Source organism: Lepisosteus platostomus, chromosome 6 (genome assembly GCF_059453375.1).
Source record: "Lepisosteus platostomus isolate fLepPlt1 chromosome 6, fLepPlt1.hap1, whole genome shotgun sequence".
Classification (NCBI taxonomy): domain Eukaryota; kingdom Metazoa; phylum Chordata; class Actinopteri; order Semionotiformes; family Lepisosteidae; genus Lepisosteus; species Lepisosteus platostomus.
Window position 1 is genome coordinate 42,660,472 of NC_142616.1, and position 18,399 is coordinate 42,678,870.

The 18,399-nt window shown below is 40.4% G+C and overlaps 1 protein-coding gene across 1 annotated transcript; it reads right to left on the reverse strand.

Moving 5' to 3' along the window:
• Positions 1–1,522: 1,522 nt before the first annotated feature.
• On the reverse strand, positions 1,523–10,553 carry LOC148661738 (chymotrypsin-like elastase family member 1). Its single transcript, XM_088635917.1, has 6 exons — positions 10,402–10,553; positions 7,727–7,836; positions 5,659–5,753; positions 4,073–4,353; positions 2,781–2,944; positions 1,523–2,380 (listed from the first exon to the last, which is right to left on the reverse strand). Exons 1-6 carry the CDS (start codon positions 10,502–10,504, stop codon positions 2,201–2,203), a joined length of 933 nt encoding a protein of 310 aa, XP_088492043.1. The 5' UTR covers positions 10,505–10,553; the 3' UTR covers positions 1,523–2,200.
• Between the last annotated feature and the right edge of the window lie 7,846 nt (positions 10,554–18,399).

Below are 18,399 nucleotides of genomic sequence, written 5' to 3' on the forward strand. Positions count from 1 at the left end.
GTTACTGGTAGTTACTGGAAAATTTGACCATGTAGTGAAAAGGTTTTTCTCTCTAGGTCTAGGATATATGAATGGGTTGCTATTATTGATCGGACTAGAACTGGAATGAGAAAGACTGCTCTTTCTGTTAGAACGAAATGAGCCTTTACTCCTAAAGAAATGAAGTTGCATATAAAAAATAAAGGGTGACAGAGTGGCACAGGTGTTAACATTGCTGCCTCGCCATGGGTTCAATTCCAGAGCTGCGGTGCTATCCGCTTGGAGTTTGTATGTTCTCACCAAGTTCACATGGGTTTCCTCTGGGTGCTCTGGTTTCCTGCCACAGTCCAAAGACATACTGGTGGTTTAATTGACCCTAGTGTGAGTGAGTGTGTTTGTGTCTATGTGTGCCTTGTGAAGGACTGGCATCCAGTCTAGGGTGTACCCTGCCTTGTGCCTGTTTCTTACGGGGATAGGTTCCAGCTCTCCCACCCCAAACCTGAGCTGGATGAAGCAGGATAAATAATAAAACAGGCACAGGCTCATGCACAGTTCCCAGCTGAATGATCCACTCTGAATTCACTGCTCAGTGTTACACAGTTTCTCTGACATAGGTTTAGAGCCACTTATTGGAGGCAGAATTCCCTGAGTCCTGTAATGGAAAGTTACTGAGAAAAAGTGTTTTATCCTAAAAATGTTGTTTACGGACAGAACTGTGCTGCAGAAGCAGCTGGATACTTAGAACAAAGTGTGATAGCACCCAACTCGTCAAGGGCACAGGATGTTTTAATAATGTTTATCTCTGCTATTTGAATAACTGCTCTTCTTTGCTTAAAGCAAAAACCTTACTGCTTTGCCTGTCCTTGAAGTGTTGCATCATCTTAAAAAAAGATATAAAACAAGGGCTCTCCCTGCTTGCTTTTGAATCAGCTTTCACTTCTCTGCACAGACGGGTGATGGCTTTTTCCCATATTGCAATATGAATAAAGACCTTACCGAGTGAATGAGAACACCTCTCCTGGCTCTTCTTTGATAAAATTCCACGACAGTCCATGACTTGCTCTAATAAGCCATACAGATAATATAGACACCGAATTCTCCAAAAGTTTGTTTTAGCAGCCTCTTGCTGTCACTGTTGTGCAACTCACCTGTTCTGTGTGTAAAAGTCGATTTCGAGAAAATGTTTCTGCCCTTGAGCAGGTGACCAAGGTTAATAGTGTTTTCAGACCTTGTTGTAATAAGTTAATAATAATAAGTGGGTCTGATGAATAGAATGACAGGAAATTCTCAACAGCTTTGTCAGTCCTTTTCTTGGATATGGTTAACTATTACCATTTTGAGAGGTTGTTAATATTTTCGAAACATTCATGTTTTAGTCTTTTCGAGCAACTAGCATCAGGTTGATCTTTTCTGTTACCTATATCAACAATGAATAAGGTTTCAGCTGCTTTTAGTTTGCAATTGTTTGCTGTAACAAGATTTGTTATTTTTGATTGGACACAATTGTGATACAGCCAGGGTGGTTAAACAAAACTCCAAGACATCAAGAAACACATTTATTTTCATAAAACTTAAGATCGCCACAGCCTACACAGCCAACAGATTCTCTTTCCTACTGCAAGAATGTGAACGTCTTGTTGATGTCCTGGACAATGTGACTAAGCGCAATTAAAAGTACAGCAACTTGAAACCGTTCACTTTCTGAGGAGGGTGGAACACCTAGATGTATGGAATATGTAATTGTTGTAATCAGGGAGAACATTGAACCTTTGTGTGAAATATGTTTGAAAAAAAATATGTAAAAGTTTATAAGCTTCTCCACTTCCTTGAGAAGAGAAAGGCTACCTATCACCTAATTGCCTGATTTTATCCCTACATTCTGACCTCACATTAGTGAAAATTAGGGAGTTTTCTCATCTCAGCTTGCTTGGGATTCCTTCACATGCAGGCGTATCTCATGGAACAGACTGGAAGAGAACCACAGCTGCCAAGACCCGGTCAAAGCCAAACACCTGGGTTGATTTCAACAGAGTCTGTCAGTAGGTTCCAGAAAAAAAGGATCTGGAGCCTATATGCTTTGGCAGGACAGGCCTATGTGTATTGGAAATTGTTGCAGTTGAGAACACACCCTGTTTGGAGCAGGGAAATCCAGGAGATAATAGTCTCAAAGGAGAAATCCTGGCTCTGACAGCTGAGTGCTGGCTGGGCTCTAGCTTGGAGATCAGTGCAGGAAGAAATCCCTGATTCTCGTTGCTTCAATCCAGGGCAGGTAGGCCAAAGTGCGGGTAAAGACACTGGGTTTGTTCTCAACGGTGCAGCCGATGGGTCCAAAACTCACCACCCCATGCACCTCCCAGTGGTCTCGGCCCACCTGGCACAGGAGGGGACCCCCAGAGTCTCCCTGCAGAGAGGACACACGGTTACAGCATCAATGACAACGCTAGTCTCCTCTTCTTCTCCTTCGGCTTCAGATAGAGGAGACTAAGACCCCTAACTGCCCTGAGTTGTGCATTAGAGACATGGTTATGTTTTCAGCCTCCATACCTGACCACTTATATTCTGTCCACTCTTGTTACTGACTTGCCCTCTTTTCACAAAAATGATTTCCTCCCTGGCACACTATGATACACTCTGTCTCCTCCAGGGCTTGGGCACCAAAATGCCAATCATACATGGTGAGGGAAGTGCTTGTTAGTGTGCAAGTGACTCACAAACATCCTCCACTGTGCCCCTTTATTCCTCCTCTTTCCTCTGAGTCTAAAGCAGAGGCTTCTTTCATCCTTGTACACCCCCACAGTTACCTGGCACGCAGCCGGTGGCCCCTCAGTGTCCTGGAATCCCGCACAAATCATGGAGTCTCGCACTCGGTCACCCCAGAACTTCTTCTGCCGGCAGGTCCTGAAGTCTATGATGGGCAGGCGAGCTTGATTGAGAGTCTCAGCCAAAGACACGTTCTCCTTTCCCCCTGCGAAGCACAGGTTGCCCACAGCAACGTCAGTTACTTGAGCCACCTTCAGACACTGCCTCCTTTACCCTGCTCTTCTCTCTCACTCCTCCTCCCAGCTCCTCCCATAATCCTCCCCAAGCTTTGTTCCTCCTTCCCCTGCTCCTCCTTTCCTTCCCCACTCTGCCGATTGTCCGCTCTGCTCCCCGGAGCAGGGATCTGTCTGTCAGTTCTCATCCTTAGACCATGAAGTTCCTTTACAGCTGGGGTCTGCCTCCCTGTTCCAGGGCAGCAGTTTGTATAGGCAGCTATTATGGATCCGTAAAACTGCTAACCTGTATTAAGTAAGAAAATAGAATGATTAATTCCTCAGGGCCCAGTTGTAAGAGAAAAACTTTCACTCAGGGTTGCAGTTTCCTGCCCCAAAATCAAAAAGAATAACACAACTGATGTGTGGTGAGCGTTCTGGCGCACTATGGCCGCCGTCGCATCATCCAGGTGGATGCTGCACATTGGTGGTGGTTTAGGGGATCCCTATTACCTGTAAAGCGCTTTAAGTGGAGTGTCCAGAAAAGCGCTATATAAGTGTAAGCAATTATTATTATTATTATTATTATTATTATTATTATTGCAACATTAATGCTTTCAACTGGACATTTTCCTATAACCTGCCGTTAGACAGTCTCATCAATAACATCCAGTGATATTTATTCTTAATGTTGGGTATTGTAGCTTTGCAGCGTAAGGCTTGGAAGTGAATGGTGCCTTCAGTGTGGAGTCCGCATGTGCGACACGCAAGTTGAGTTTGACTGCCTGCACTACGTTGTCTTCTCAGTGTAGTTTTTTTTTTTGTGCCTGTTTCTTGTTGACCAACCAAGCACAGTACGATGTGTAACCTACACAGGCAGGAGGCACACACAAGAAAGAAGAATGGGAGGATCTTAGCAAGTCCAGAATGAGGAGGACATATTGGGCTCAGCTGTGCTCATTGGGTTTGGTAACAGCCTTCTCTCTGCCCAGCAAGTTATTAGGACGGAATCACAAAACCGCTCAGATTCTCTGCCTTGATGGATCACCCCACCCACAGCTGGATAAGTTTCAAATCATCAAGCATTCACCACAGTTCTTGCTGTCAAATTGGGGGGTTACCTCGGGTGTCGCCCCAGCCTGTCACCCAGCAGTAGTGTCCCGGTTGGAGGAGACTCCCCTTGCGCGGCAGGCAGGCGTACCGGATGAAGTGGCTGGGCGGGATGTCGCGGGCGGCTTTGACCAGGGCGATGTCGTAGTCCAGCTCGCTGTGCACCGGGTAGCGGAATCGCTCATGACGGTAGATCCTCCGAACGGGAAAGACCCGCTCGGTTGTTTCGGATTGCTTCAGGCGGTGCTTCCCCAGGACAATTCGCCAGCTCCCAGCATCCTCCGCTTTCCCCCTGGGGCCCAAAAACCACAGCACAAGATCACCCTCCCAAGCCAGCTCTTTATCAGCAGCTCCCAGCTCTCAGGAGCATTCCAGAAAGCTTTTGATCGGCCACACTTAAGAAAAAACTGAGACCTCTTTATGCTGAGTCCTGACTTCACAGAAAAGGCCCCTGGGTATATCTGTCCACACTCTAAAACCGATTAGGTATGAGTTAGAGTTGACTATAGGGTAGGATTCCAAGCATGATTTATACATGTGATCAGTGTCTGAACCCAAATGACCTGCACAAGGAATTCAGTCAGAAATTGTTGTGAATTCAAAGCTATTTTTAAAGGTCTGCCTCTGTATTTCTTCGGTTTGCACATGCTTTACACAGCAGTAACTGCGTATTCTGTGGTTGTGGAAGTAGGCACCGTTAATGATATTACAGCTAAGAGATGAATAAGACAAATCTCGGTTGTGTTACAATACTAACAGTACCCAGGAGCCTCAGAGACAGTACAAAACTGATGGAGGGTCACGCTAAATCAAATTTACTCTTGCCTTCCAAGTGTCTCACAAGCTCATTGGTATACATTTTAGAACTGCTGCTTGAAAGGAAGTCAGCAGCATAAGAGCTTGTCTTAATGTTAGATTGAGCGCCTTCTCAGTTCTGCTGAGTGCGAGTCTGCAGTGGTGACATGGGAGGAATCCCAGCTGCGGATATGAAAAATGATTGTCAAATAGAGAAAACAGACGCCATCTCTCTTCTCGGGAAAACATAACTCTTTCCCCTGTGCATTCCCTATCCCTTTCAACTTTTGCTGTGACCTTTTGCAACTGAAGCTCAAGTAGTACTCTTTGTATCTCTTTTAATTGTCAGTTTTGCCTTGGCTTTAGACGACAGGCTTTTTCACCTTTACACTTTTCTGAAGCATTGTCAAGCACCTTGAACAAGAGAAAAAACGTCCTTTTATCCCTATTATTGTTAGTACGACTTAGTAATGCATATGACAAATTGAGATTCTTAATAATTTTACAGGTGTCAAAAATATAACTGAATCTTTTTGTCATAGGAATTGCTGGATGCACCTTGTCACTGTAATCTGCTACATTTTGGCAGAAATGCAATGTTGGGAGGAAACGAGCTGTAGAATACCTTCAACAATCATAACTGCGTTGTGGAATTTCTCCTGTACAACCTTGACAAATACATGTAAGACACAAGATGCGAACTCAACCAAAGCTAATATTAAGCCAGCTTACAAAAAGCATCAGACATCCGTCCAGAAAACAATGCGCAACCAAATCGGTGAATTGTGACCTGAGGCCTTACTTCTGAAAGCAGTGAGCTGCAGTGAGAACCCAGTTTTTGTGGATCAGCGTTCCCCCACATACATGGATGTATCTCTTACTTCCTCGAGGACGAACCTGAGACAGACAACAGTGTAGGGAAGAACAGACTTGCTGTACTGAAGGCAAGCCTCCATTGCACAGATTACTGGGGCATATACAGTATTTTGCTTCCTGCTGGGATTCCAAGCAATTAAATTACAGTTTCTAAACCCTAATTGTTCATGTCTCTTAAAGTTTAAGACTCTTAATCTGTGAAAAGATACCTCTATGATGTTGTTCCTTTCTTTGGTTTCTCAATCACTGAAGAAACACTGTAAATCTACTGTGCTCTAGTATTTAGTCTTATTCTGAAGTAGAATTTTCATAGTTTTACAGGAATGCAAATCAGTGTCACTTAGTGCCTCCTGAGTACATATTTTACTGAAATAGAGAGTTGTGGGTGTTGATAATTACGTCATTTTCACAGGAATACTGAATGACTGAATACAAAAATCCCAGCATGAACACACTTGACATCACATTCATGATTCAACACCTTTTCAATGGATTTCTGTGTTGATCTGCTAGGCATTGTTCAAAATCCGATCCACACAGTACGTAGGCGAGATAATTCTCTTCTATTAAGAAATAAACAGGTGAATAAGTAAATAATAAAAAAATGATGCATGGCTGCATTGAATTACAAAGTCTAATTCTGCCTCAGGACTTTCCTTGCAATCTGTTATATCATATGTGAAAACTAGGCATTCAGATGTGTGCTCTGTTTTCAAAGAAAGAGAAACATGTAAATAGAACTGAAAAATTAAATTCAACTATGTTACTTAACATCAGGGGGAAATTGACATTCATAAGGCAAATGAACAAGCTTCTAACCTATAAGTGCTGGACTTTAAGCCACTGTTACCAATCCAGTCGTGTGATTTTTATTAATCACACAACACTTAGTGCCCATAATTCCATTTAGGAATTTCTATCTTGGTAAATTTTACTGTAATTTCAATCTTAATTCACTATGCTTTACTTGCAAATTGGGCATTCCATATTTAGTATAAACTGTATAGTATATACTGTAAAGGAATTGCTGCATGTCCCTTGTCACTCTAATCTAACTGGTATAGGTATACAAGTCATACTGTAGTTCATAATGGAATTCCCCCAGTCCACTGTAGTAAAGCACAGTGAAAGCATGTTTAAATCAAGTGAACCACAGTAAAGCTATGGTAAATAAAAGTCATCATAAGGAGTAATATGAATTTACCTCCCACTCTATGATAGCATCTGTTCCATTCCAATAAGAAAACAATTCCTCTTACGTTGGTTGGAAGAGACTTTTTAAAAGTTTTCTAACTTTGGGAGCTATTTTGTTTCTACAAAGAAATTGCGTTCAACCTATCTGTTATAAAAAAAGTGAAACAGTACTACTGGACTTACCTGTATAAGGCTCTTGAATAGTTTAGCCACAGAATTTGAAAGAGCTCAGGGTGACTCAAGGATGAGTCAGTAAGATTTAGCACAGTTGTTCAGTGATTCATCACTGAAGAAGCAGAGGAGCAAAGTAGGTAGGACCAGGACATCCTTAAAATAAAAGGATGGGCACCGTGCTTGACATTATCCCTAGAAAAGGGAAAGCCTGACTCAGAACAGACTTGAGTGTTGGTGTTGCATCTGGGAGTCAGAAATAATGTGAGAAAGGGCTATGCTGGTTATTGTCATAAAGTGCCATTCTAAGAAAAGAAAATAAGTAATGCCTTTTTCTTATTCTATCTAAATATAGGTCTAAATAAGAAAAAATATCTATTCCTAAATAAAAAATAACCAATACCTGGCAATGTACTTTCCTAAATAAACTTCCCACTGTATGCAATGCAAGTTACAGTTCACAGTGCCATTTTATTGTTTGTTTATCAGAGGAAATGGTATAAAGTAACTTAAGGAAGTGACTTAAGAAGTCTCTTACGAGGGGGGTGAATGGTGCAATTCCAGAACTGATGGAACTCCAGATGCAGGACAGGCTACAGTGCTGTGCAGCTGGTGTCCAAGGTATTTACCTGCAGTGAGACCTGCCATGGCCAAGAGTGAGGTCGTGCTTCGTTGCCCGATACAATCCTCTGTGCAGTGTTGGGCTTAAAGTGGGAAAGCCCACAGTCCTTGGGCCAATCTGTAGAGGAGGCGCAGAAGCACACAACGTTTATAACAGATATGCATGTGTAGATAAGAAATTGCATATATTATGTTTAAATTATATAGTAGGTACAGTAGGTCATTTCTCCCTGTGTTCACGTGTTTGCCCTCCAGATGCTCTGGTTTCCACCCATAGTCCAAAGACATGCTAGTGGGTTAAGTGGCTTCTGAGAAAATGAGCCCTGGAGAGAACAAACGTGTCTGTGCTTGTGCCTGTGTGTCTGCTCTGTGATGGACTGGTGTCCTGTCCAGGGTGTATCCTGCCTTGTGCCCATTGCTGGCTGGAATAGGCTCCAGCTCCCCCATGACCCTGAACTACATGGAGCATTTAGAAAATGGGCGGATGGAATTAACACAGGGATTCTCATCTCGTGGTTTTTAAAGACTTTCTCTGCTGTTAAGTTTGTTTCAATTCCCGACCACCATTGCTGCATAACCTATTGTTGTTTCTTATATCATTGCTAGGATACAGGGTACTTCCCTATATTATTCCTGGGCAACAGTTTGCAGTGCCTAGGTTTAACCTTCCTTTAAAGCACTAAATTCAAATAAGACATAGCACAGCAATAAAAAAAGAAGTTCCTCAATTCACATTCCCATAACACAGCTGCAATTTGATCAGACCATGAAACACAGCAATCAACGTGCTGGAAGGGAAATGCTACAGTCTTGTGTTCTTTGACATCCTCTTTCCTTGCTCTGAATTCTAATTTCACAGTTCTATTTCAGGAGCTGATAACATTTGTATCAGAGTCACATTTCAGTCGAAAACACGTCACATCACTCAAGCTGTGCTGCTTAACGGATTCTGAGCCCAAAGCCTTGCTCTCCAGCACCGAGTTAATTTCTTACACAAATAAGAATGTTAGCAGACAAACAATTGAAGTTTAGCAATGTACTGTCAAATGTTGACTAAATATAAAACAGCTTATTATTAACGTAGTTATATTAATCTAGATGAAAATCATCCTTGCTTTTTTTTATTTCCAGCAATTCTTCATTTTTAAATTGTGTACATTATAACATGCAGGACATCCTTCAGAAAAACCCTAAGTAATTCTCCTTTTTTATTTTTGTATTGATCTAATAACATCAGCATTTTTGAAAAAACACTTTTTTGGGGACAGATTTCTCACCTGTGTCCTTACTAACAACCATGTTATTTTTCACTTTAGTTAAACATACAGGGTACTAAAATAAAACTAAAATAAAATACAGGATATTAACATATTGTCTAGAATAGATGAAAATATTTTTATTTAAGTTTATTCAGCCTTTATTTTTTAGCACTCTGAGCTGTCAGGGGTTATTCGTGATTAATGTGCCTCCAGCTTGTTCGTTAGGTTCTGTGCTTATTGACTACAGTAACGGGTAAGTTATCAGAAGACAGTCACTGATTCTGTGCTCCCTAAACAAGTTACGCATATAATTCTCTGCCTTTTGGATGAAATGTTTAAGGAGGTTCTATTGCGAATGTCTCTGCAGTACTTAATTCACTCCCAGCTGTCTCTGGACAAAATTAAATTTTTGTTCAATGACTCATCGTTAAGTAATCCAGAATGTCTTATCCTTATAATAGAATATTTATGTTCCTTTAATCAACTCTTACTTTTATTTTTATTCTGGTATACCGCTTTACTCTATGTTAATTATCATGTAGCACATACCCTAACATGATTCCTAATCCACATATTCCTTTTCTATCCTCTTCATCTAATTCAGGGTTGTGGGGGAGCTGGAGACAAGACAAGATGCCAGTCCATCACAGGGCACACACACACACTCACACCAGGTCCAATTTCTCTAGGAGCCAATTATCCCAGCTAGGGTATATCTTTGGACTGTGGGAAGCAACCGGAGCACCTTGAGGACACCCCCATGAACACTAACATACAAACTCCACACAGACAGCTCCCCAGCAATTGAACCTGTGGCCCCAGTGCTGCAAGGCAGCAGTGCTAAAGACTGCATCACCGTGTCTCCCCTAACACGAATCATTCCTGATTTCCAGTCTTATCTAGTGTTTCTTCCTGTCCAATTCCCAGTCTGAAGTAGTGCCTCTTTAGAATTATAATCCTGAAGGAAATGTACATAATGTTATGTTGCCTATGTCAGATTGCATAATTACTTCAGGGATTCTGTTCACTCTGTCAGGGATGTTCCCTTCTTGAAAAGTATGACTTTTGTTGTGAAACATTAATAACTACTGGCATATGTACTTCATTATTACATTGTCATGTTACATTGGTCACAGTTGCTCACAATTTGTTAGAAACAGTAGCATATAAAATTAAGAAATGTATTTTAAAAATAAAAGTGATAAAAGCATCTTGTTCCCAAGTGGTACTGCTGTGGTCTGAAGTAAAAGACGCCTTGGAATCACCTTAATAGCTCAAGCTAAGCAATACAATGTGTTAAGTAATTTTGTATGCCTTTTGAAAAGCAGCTGGTCCTAAAGCAGACCTGATTTCCCCTTAAAAAGTATTTCATTTTCATCTGCTGGTCTGTTGCTTACAGCTGGTGAAAGATGACAGACACTCACCGAGTTGTAGACGTTTGTGCTGAAGGTGGCGCCCTGGGGTGAAGGCCTGGGTGAGAGTCAGTACCAGCGAGAGGGACAGCAGCAGCAGATTCCTGAGGCTCATTTTGGGAGCAGCGGTGAGGGGTTTTGTGCCACCCGTATTTATATGGCTATTCAGCTGGGATCGGAGCAGAGCTCTGGCTGGAACCTCCCATTGTCATGTCAATGCCCTCCCGTGTAAACAAAGTGGCTGAACAAAGACACCGAGCGCTGGATTGTTCTGGCTTCACGGCCAGGGGCTTCTGCATTGGCAACCAGTCACCTGCGAGTCCCATCAGCAGTTTCATGCTGCCACTCCCAAACTAGAGCTTCTGTCGGCCCCTCCTGCCACCCTCCTTTCCAATTGCCCCGCCACTAGACATTCAAGGCCTTTCTTCTTCCCACTCTGCTTCCCTTCCCTTGTCAATACATTTCCTGTTGACTCTTCCAGTAATAAAGTGTGCAGTTCCTGGGGCCTCTCTTTTCACAAAGAGAAATAAAATCCTGAATTAGGAATTCAGACCAGAAGGATTAAGGGAAGAAGCAGTTAATATATTTAGTACAGAACTGCTTGTTCTGAGTAGACATCATAAACAGGGTCACTTGTTGATGGTCGCAGGACAACGAGGGGCTGCAGCCCCTGAGGGTCTGCTTTGTCAAAGGCAAAAGTTTTATGGAAAGGAACTAGTTCTGTTTCTTTTAGTTCTTTCTATTTTAGTTCCTGGAATCTCCTAAGATGCTAAACTTTCTGTTTGCTTCCTATGTATAAAACATTTTGAAGAAAGCACTCCTGACATCTTAAGGAAAGGAGAACAGAGAGAGAATGGTGAGTAGAATAATTATTAGTTTGGGTTCCTTTTTAAGAAATCTGTTCAGAATGGTGGACAAATTAGACTTGTGAGTTTTCTGTCAAAATTCAGAAATACTAAAGGGCAGCAGTAAGTGTTTTTCCTCTTAAGAGGGATTGAACATTGTTAGTTTCTTGACTTGTTTTTATGCTTGGAAACAACTTGTGACAACCTGGTATTATTCTCTTTGTCTTTGTCCGTATGATCCGACAGAAGACAGGCTCCAAAGAAATTGCTGGTTTTGTACTATTTGGATCCCAGGCTCCTAGCCTCTTCGGTTCCCCAGGAAAAAGTTGTGTTTCAAATCATGAAATAACTGTATTTAGACACCTGCCTGTTCAACATTTTCTCAATTTTCACTTGAATAAACTTACAAACCCAATCACCTCAACATCCAGGTTATGATATGAAAGATGGTCTCATTAGGGACTGGCCCTAGTTTCGTTTTCTGTGATGTCAGAAACAGCTGGTGTGGTAGCGTTTCATCGTTTTCTTCATCTCAGGATACGTTAATACTTCCACAGATGGCACAGAATCTTAGTGAAGATGCTCATCAAAATGAAAATTATTGCTCACTTATTTATTTTGTCTGTCCAATGGAAGAAATTGCAAAGAACTTTCAGCTTTGTATTGGGAGAGTCGAAACAGATCACCATTTAATTTTGGGACCATAAGGTATCTTCACATGCCTTCACATATCTTCAATTTAGAATAATTTTTCTAACATTTTTTTATAGATGCAATGGTTTAGAAGTAAAATACACATAGCATGTTCAACTTTTTGTCTTTCGTCATATCATTTAGTTTACAATTGCACTTTTTAGAACGACTTTATGCCAGCAACGGTTGGGGAGAGTTAAATTCAGGAATATATGTTCTTAGTCAAATCTGTACTAGTTTGGTCATTATAGAAAAACAAAATACAGTTATATTCACACAAATATTATTTCATTTTCATTAAAAAAATCAATCCAGGCCTTAATAGTGAGCATACATTTTATCCATGTTAAACAGCATTTGCTAAACCATCCTGACTGAAATTGGAGAGAAAATGTTAAAAATGTTATCCTTTCCATGATATAAATTCAGCATCATATACAGGTAAGCCATTTTCTTGTGAGTGCTTTTTAACTAGCATCTAGAAGCATGATACACTGTATCTGTCTTTTGTTAAAAGAGAATTGTATTTGTGGAAATAAATATTCTGCTGGACAGGATGGGTTCACTGGAATTTTATTTATTTTTAAATAGACAATCAAACAAAACAGTTCCAAAATACATCGACACAACGTGTATTTTTTTTGTGTACAGAGCTAAATATAAATTCTAAAGACAGATGACAGCCCTTCAGCATGTTGGATTATACTGGAACAGAAGCAGACAGTTCAGTTCTCACAAGAAACAGATGAACTCCCAAAGATGGGAATGGTCAATATGACACATAAGCTCCCTCCCATAAAAACAAGGTTGAGTTATTGGTGCTGAATAAGTAGGAATGAACAAATCCATGTCCTTAACATTCTCTTGTGAAGGAGAAGATCAGCAATGTGTAGAGTGTTCTACATCTTTACGAAGAAGAGTTTTTCCTCATCTTAGAGATTTTTTATGCTCTTAGGTTCTGAGATTACTTGTACTTTGGCACTGGCCAGTCTGATGACTGAACAGACTCTGCTACTGTCACATATCCAGGACAAGAACAATAACTAACAGACATCACCTTGTGTCGAGTGTGGTTATAACAACTGATCTCTGGCAAACAAAAACCACCTATTCTAAAAAAATACTGTCTTTAGATAATAAGCTTCACAATAGAATTTCACATGAGAATGAGAGCCATTGAACCAGATCAGGTGATTTGTACTTGTCGTCCAGCATAACTGCGTTTTATTACAGTATATTCAGACGATTCCTTATCACAGGTCGTGAAATATTGTCTTTTCAACTGAGCTGTAGGAATTTGACCCTCTGGCTAGAGCACACTTGATTACACAGAGCATGAGGTGTTCAACTTAGGAGGTATTTCCAGACGGACAATTTCTCCAAACAAAAATATATCGCAAAACCAAAATAAGGGAGATTATTGCTTGAAATACAATGAAGATTTCCATACACATATTTACTTCTGTAAAGTGTCTGAAAAACATTGACAGTGCTTTAGAAGTGCAGAAGGCCTGCCTTGACAATGAAAAATACTGTGTTACCACCATCATCAGTGATCAGTGCTGATTCGCGCAGGGTTAGTCATTGAAAGATGACAAAAGCCGCTCAAAAAGACCCCTTCACTGTGAATACTCGGGAATGTGCCTGCTCATCTGAACTGTGAACTGAGCACTGAACTCAGGGTGAAAAAGCATTTTAGCTTGGAAAGGAGTAGAAGACCAGGGCCACTAAAAGCACTGGTCAAAAACAGAGCAGATCACTTGATGTGTAAGAGTGCAGTATCTTTATGAAAGCGATGACTCCCTTGGCCAGCACTTAACAAAAAAGCCACAGAAATCAGGCATTAAAATTTTGTTACGGTAATGGTGTTGCTGAATTATTGCAAGACAGCTAGACAGTATAATAAGTAATATCTGTCACTCAGTCTGACTAGCGGCATGAATAGTGAGCAGCTCCTTAGTATTGCATATACAAGGAAAACTAATCAAAATTTGGATATTTTATTAAGACGCAGATGATTTACCCCATACATGAATTGAGCAGTAGGCAGAAAGGTGCCAGAGCTACTCCTATGAGGACAGGGCACACAGATGAGGAGCTCAGCACTCTTCCTGCGTGGGACCAGAAAGAGACTGGAGCCTTGGTTAACAGATATCTGCTCCACACTCTAAAGAACCTTCTCAGACCAAATGACATAAGAAAGTCAAACATCTTATAAAGCTGATAATACAATGGAAAAACATTAAAAAATAAGTGAAGGTTTAATGTTGTCAATTTCTCTCAGATAAGTAGAATTTTACTTCTAGTAAATTAAAAGAAAATGACCCTGACAATGGGTCTACTAAATTCTAGCCGTGAATATATCTGCAACAAGACACAATTGTTAATTATTTTAAATTTTCACAGAAGGCTGAGAAAGCAGCTTATATAGCTCTGCTTAAGATGTGAGCAGCAGGTCAGTAGATTCTGTAGATTGTAATTGATGATTACTTATCTGCAAACCCTTGAAGTCATCTGAACTGATACATTAGTCATTACTACTGTTGCCTTCAGCAACACTCCAGAGGCAACAATCATACCTCGAAACTCTTCATTGCAGTCTTTGTTTTCTCAGCACACTGAAGAAAAAGCCATGTATGTTACTACTTTACAGTCCTCAGGAATTATGGAACATTCCATGTGCTGTGCCGTGTTCTTTAAACTGGGTGGACTGCTCCTGTTGGGCGTATGACTTTGGTAGGAGGGAGTATAAATATAAATGTCCAGAATCACATTGTCCTGGGCATTACAGAAGCTTTGGGTAACGAAGTTGTTGGGAATGTCACAGTGCTGAAACAGTCTGACCTCGTTCACTTGTGCAGTTCATTACTGCTTCACTCCAGTTTCACCAGCTTGTGATTTTGGAGGCCCTCGATGGAGACAGGTCTGACTAAGCAGAAATTCCACAGTGATATCAATTAGAGCTCATGGTCTGGAAAGACAAGTTGTAGCTGTCTGGTCCAGAATTTGAGAAATGTTTCTGTCCTAGGGTCAAGCTGAGATAATCTGAAAGAACAGAGTGATTTGTTTAAAGCTATGTGCACCACCGAAAAGTTTTGTCTCTCTTTTTTCAAGCTCCAGAGTTTCTCCAGTCTTTCAAATTTACGTGAGAGAAAAAAATCTCCAACTCCAAGATGTCACTTGCTATACTACGTTATCTACGTTAACTTTCAGAAAAGGAGTAAAGATATATACAGTATGTATTTTAGTTTGCGTATAGCTTTCTAGGTTGCATTTATCATTTTATAACAAACATCATCATAATCATTCCTAAAATCTTCTTAAGGACAGGTTGCTGAGAAAGACCCTCACTCTTCCCTTGCAAACAAACATACCTAAACAAGCAATTAAAAATGAATATCAGTATAGAACCCAAACCAGACCCATTAAACTTTACTTTGTTTCATACACTATGCAATCCTATAGTTCCTATCCATAATCTTCTATTGCTAAAATAATTATAATAATTAATTATGATTCCTTACACTATATGTCAATACAATTGGTTTTATCAAATTGCTTCATGAAAAGAACAGATTTTCCTTTATACTCATATGTGTGAGCTTTGCCTGGCATCCTGAGTGAAAATCACTACATATTGCCACTACACTATAGACAAATTAGCTCCATTTGCATTATTCTATCATTTTTATACTGTATGTGCCTTCACTTAGATAGAGGGCACACATGGCTTAGTCAGTTCTAGTATATCATTCTGTTCGTTTCTGGTGCCTCTGTGCAGTGAGAGCTGATAAATGAAAGAATGCCTCTGTGAGGATAATTCATCATAGTGTAATGGACTGGGTGAGTTACATCAATGTAACTCTAGAGTCTCATTGTTCCTGAGCTGGGGTTAATGAATGGCAGTAACATCACAATACCATTATTAGGTCTTGTGGCTACCTATAAGTTTGTTTGTTAAATCTGTCCATTGAACTTTGGGAATAAAAAGTGGGAAATAGTTCATATCACATGTGTGATTTAGACTGTTTTATTCAGCAATTTTAAAAACACATAACTAAATCAACAGCAATAGAAATGATTAAATCAAATTGACGCTAATGGAATAGCTGGCAGGATAAAATTTGAAAACAGAACCAATCAGCAGAGGAAATCCCTTAAAAATGACCATAACTTTTTCAAGTTCAATAATGTAAAAATGCCTCATGTATTACTGTTTTTATACACAATAGCTATGGAGTAAGTTGACGGTTTGGCGCCAGCTGGGCCTAAGATACTGGTTGTGCTATGGAGAAACTGCAGGTATGACCTTTCTCATAAGACAACCGTGGCCTCTGCTACACGAGTGTCTACTGGGAGGGATAAAAGCCGAGAGCTGAGTAATTGTTAGTTTGATGCAATTGCTATTTGGCTGTGGTGTTTCTCAGAATAAATAGTATTCTGTCTCTTAAAGGAATTCCATCCATCCAATTTGTAACCAAAACAGGGTAGCAGGGGAGCCAGGGCCTATCCTGGCAAGCAACGGGCACAAGGCAGGATACACCCTGGACAGGACAATCCATCACAGGGCAGACAGATATATAACACAGACACACACTCACACCAAGGCCAGTTTTCCCAGAAGGCAATTAACCTACCATAATGTATTTGGAATATGAAAAAAAACAGCACCCAGGGTAAACCCAAACAAACTCAGGGAGAACCTATAAACTCAATAGCACCTCAGGTCTGGAGCTGAATCCAGGGTCCCAGTACTGTAAGACAGTAAGGCTATCCACTGCACCTTGCTTTTAAAGGAATTTTAGTGACAACAGGGGAGAAATAAAATACATTGCTAAGCATCTCCTGTGTCTTTAACCTTAATGGTATAGTTCTGTAGCTTTATTTGCTTCTGATTTAGCTGTAGATCACCTTATCATTCAGGAATCCATATACTGTATATAGTAATTTCACAGTTATATAAAAACTTATGCAGATACAAATGAGAGGAGGTTATCATACTAATTATGACCCACAACTTCACTTCATTGACAGCACGGTGAGACTCCTTGAAACCTGTTCATAAACATGCCTCCTGTTCTCTTTTTCAAAAGCTCTTTTACTATTTCCATTCATATCCTCTGATTTGTGTTCTACTGTTCATGCTGAAGTAATTCACTGCGTTGACTTTTTCAGAGCCTTTGAGGGTTTTGGATACTGGGATCAGGTCCCCTCGTAATCGTCTCCGTTCAAGACTAAGAGGATTCAGTTCCTTAAACCTGTCATGTAGGACATTCCCTCATGTCCAGTAATGTGTCCTGATGCCCTTCTCTGGACTGATTCTAGAGCAACAACATTGTTTATGTAATGCAGTGAACAGAAGTGAAAGACATGTCGGAATGTCTTGCAAGACATTCAAAACCTGAGTTTGTAATGACTGCTAAAACCCAGCACTCATATCAAGCTTATAGACTCCTTACAACAACAGAACAGGGTTACACTTAGCACAGTGCAAGCACAAAACACACAACACTAGATTACAATGTTGTGGGAGTTACACCTATACATTGCTAAACACGTATCAAGTGTCGTGTGCGGAGTTTAAAACGGATTTTCATAAATACAATATAACCATAGAATAAAACATAAAGAACACTTGAAGGACAGGACAGATGCAGTGACATGTTTTGGTTCACTTTTAAACAGTGTCAGTTTCACTGGGAGGGGGAGAAAGGAGATATTACATTGATATTGGATATGACAGTGTTGTCTTTATATCTCATCATAAGACACAGAAGTAAAACCTTAATGGTGTGGTAGTTAAAACTATCATGGTTGATAAAAACAGATATTTAACAGAAGTTTGTGTATGATACCTTTTTGCTTCTGGGTAATTCAGAATAACAGGGTTTCTTAAATAGGAGATACAAATCTCAGCAGAAGATATGGTACGTACTGCCGTGATTCATCTGTTCATCTACCAAGTCTTTAACGATTGTGCACCAGGAGTCTCCTGAATGTTTTTAACAATTTTGCTGCACTGTCATGTCTGTTTTCTAGCACAGCAGTTTGAGATTCTGGTCAATGAGGATCCTGTATTTTTTGGCTTTCATTCCACACCTTAACTTTGGGGGATAATTGAGCTCTGTTTCCTTTTAAAGTAAGCAGAGGACAAACCTAGCAGAGCTTTCCTGTATTTCTTGACAACAGCACTCCTGTAGCAGACATTTTTTTTTCAAGGACCAGTTGCTGAAAGGGGTTTGAACAAGTTCAAGCAAGCAGCTCTATTCAATCAATTAACCGAAGCAATTAAAAACATATTTGGTTTAAAGCCAGGACCAGGACCATAGCTGAGAAACACAATATATTTACAAATACTAATATAAAAAAACACATTTTATGGGTTGCTGATTTGGGATTTTGCATAACTAGATTGCTGGGAATTGTCTTCTTTAAATGTGTGAAAAGCCCAAGATCTTCATTTTCTGGAGTG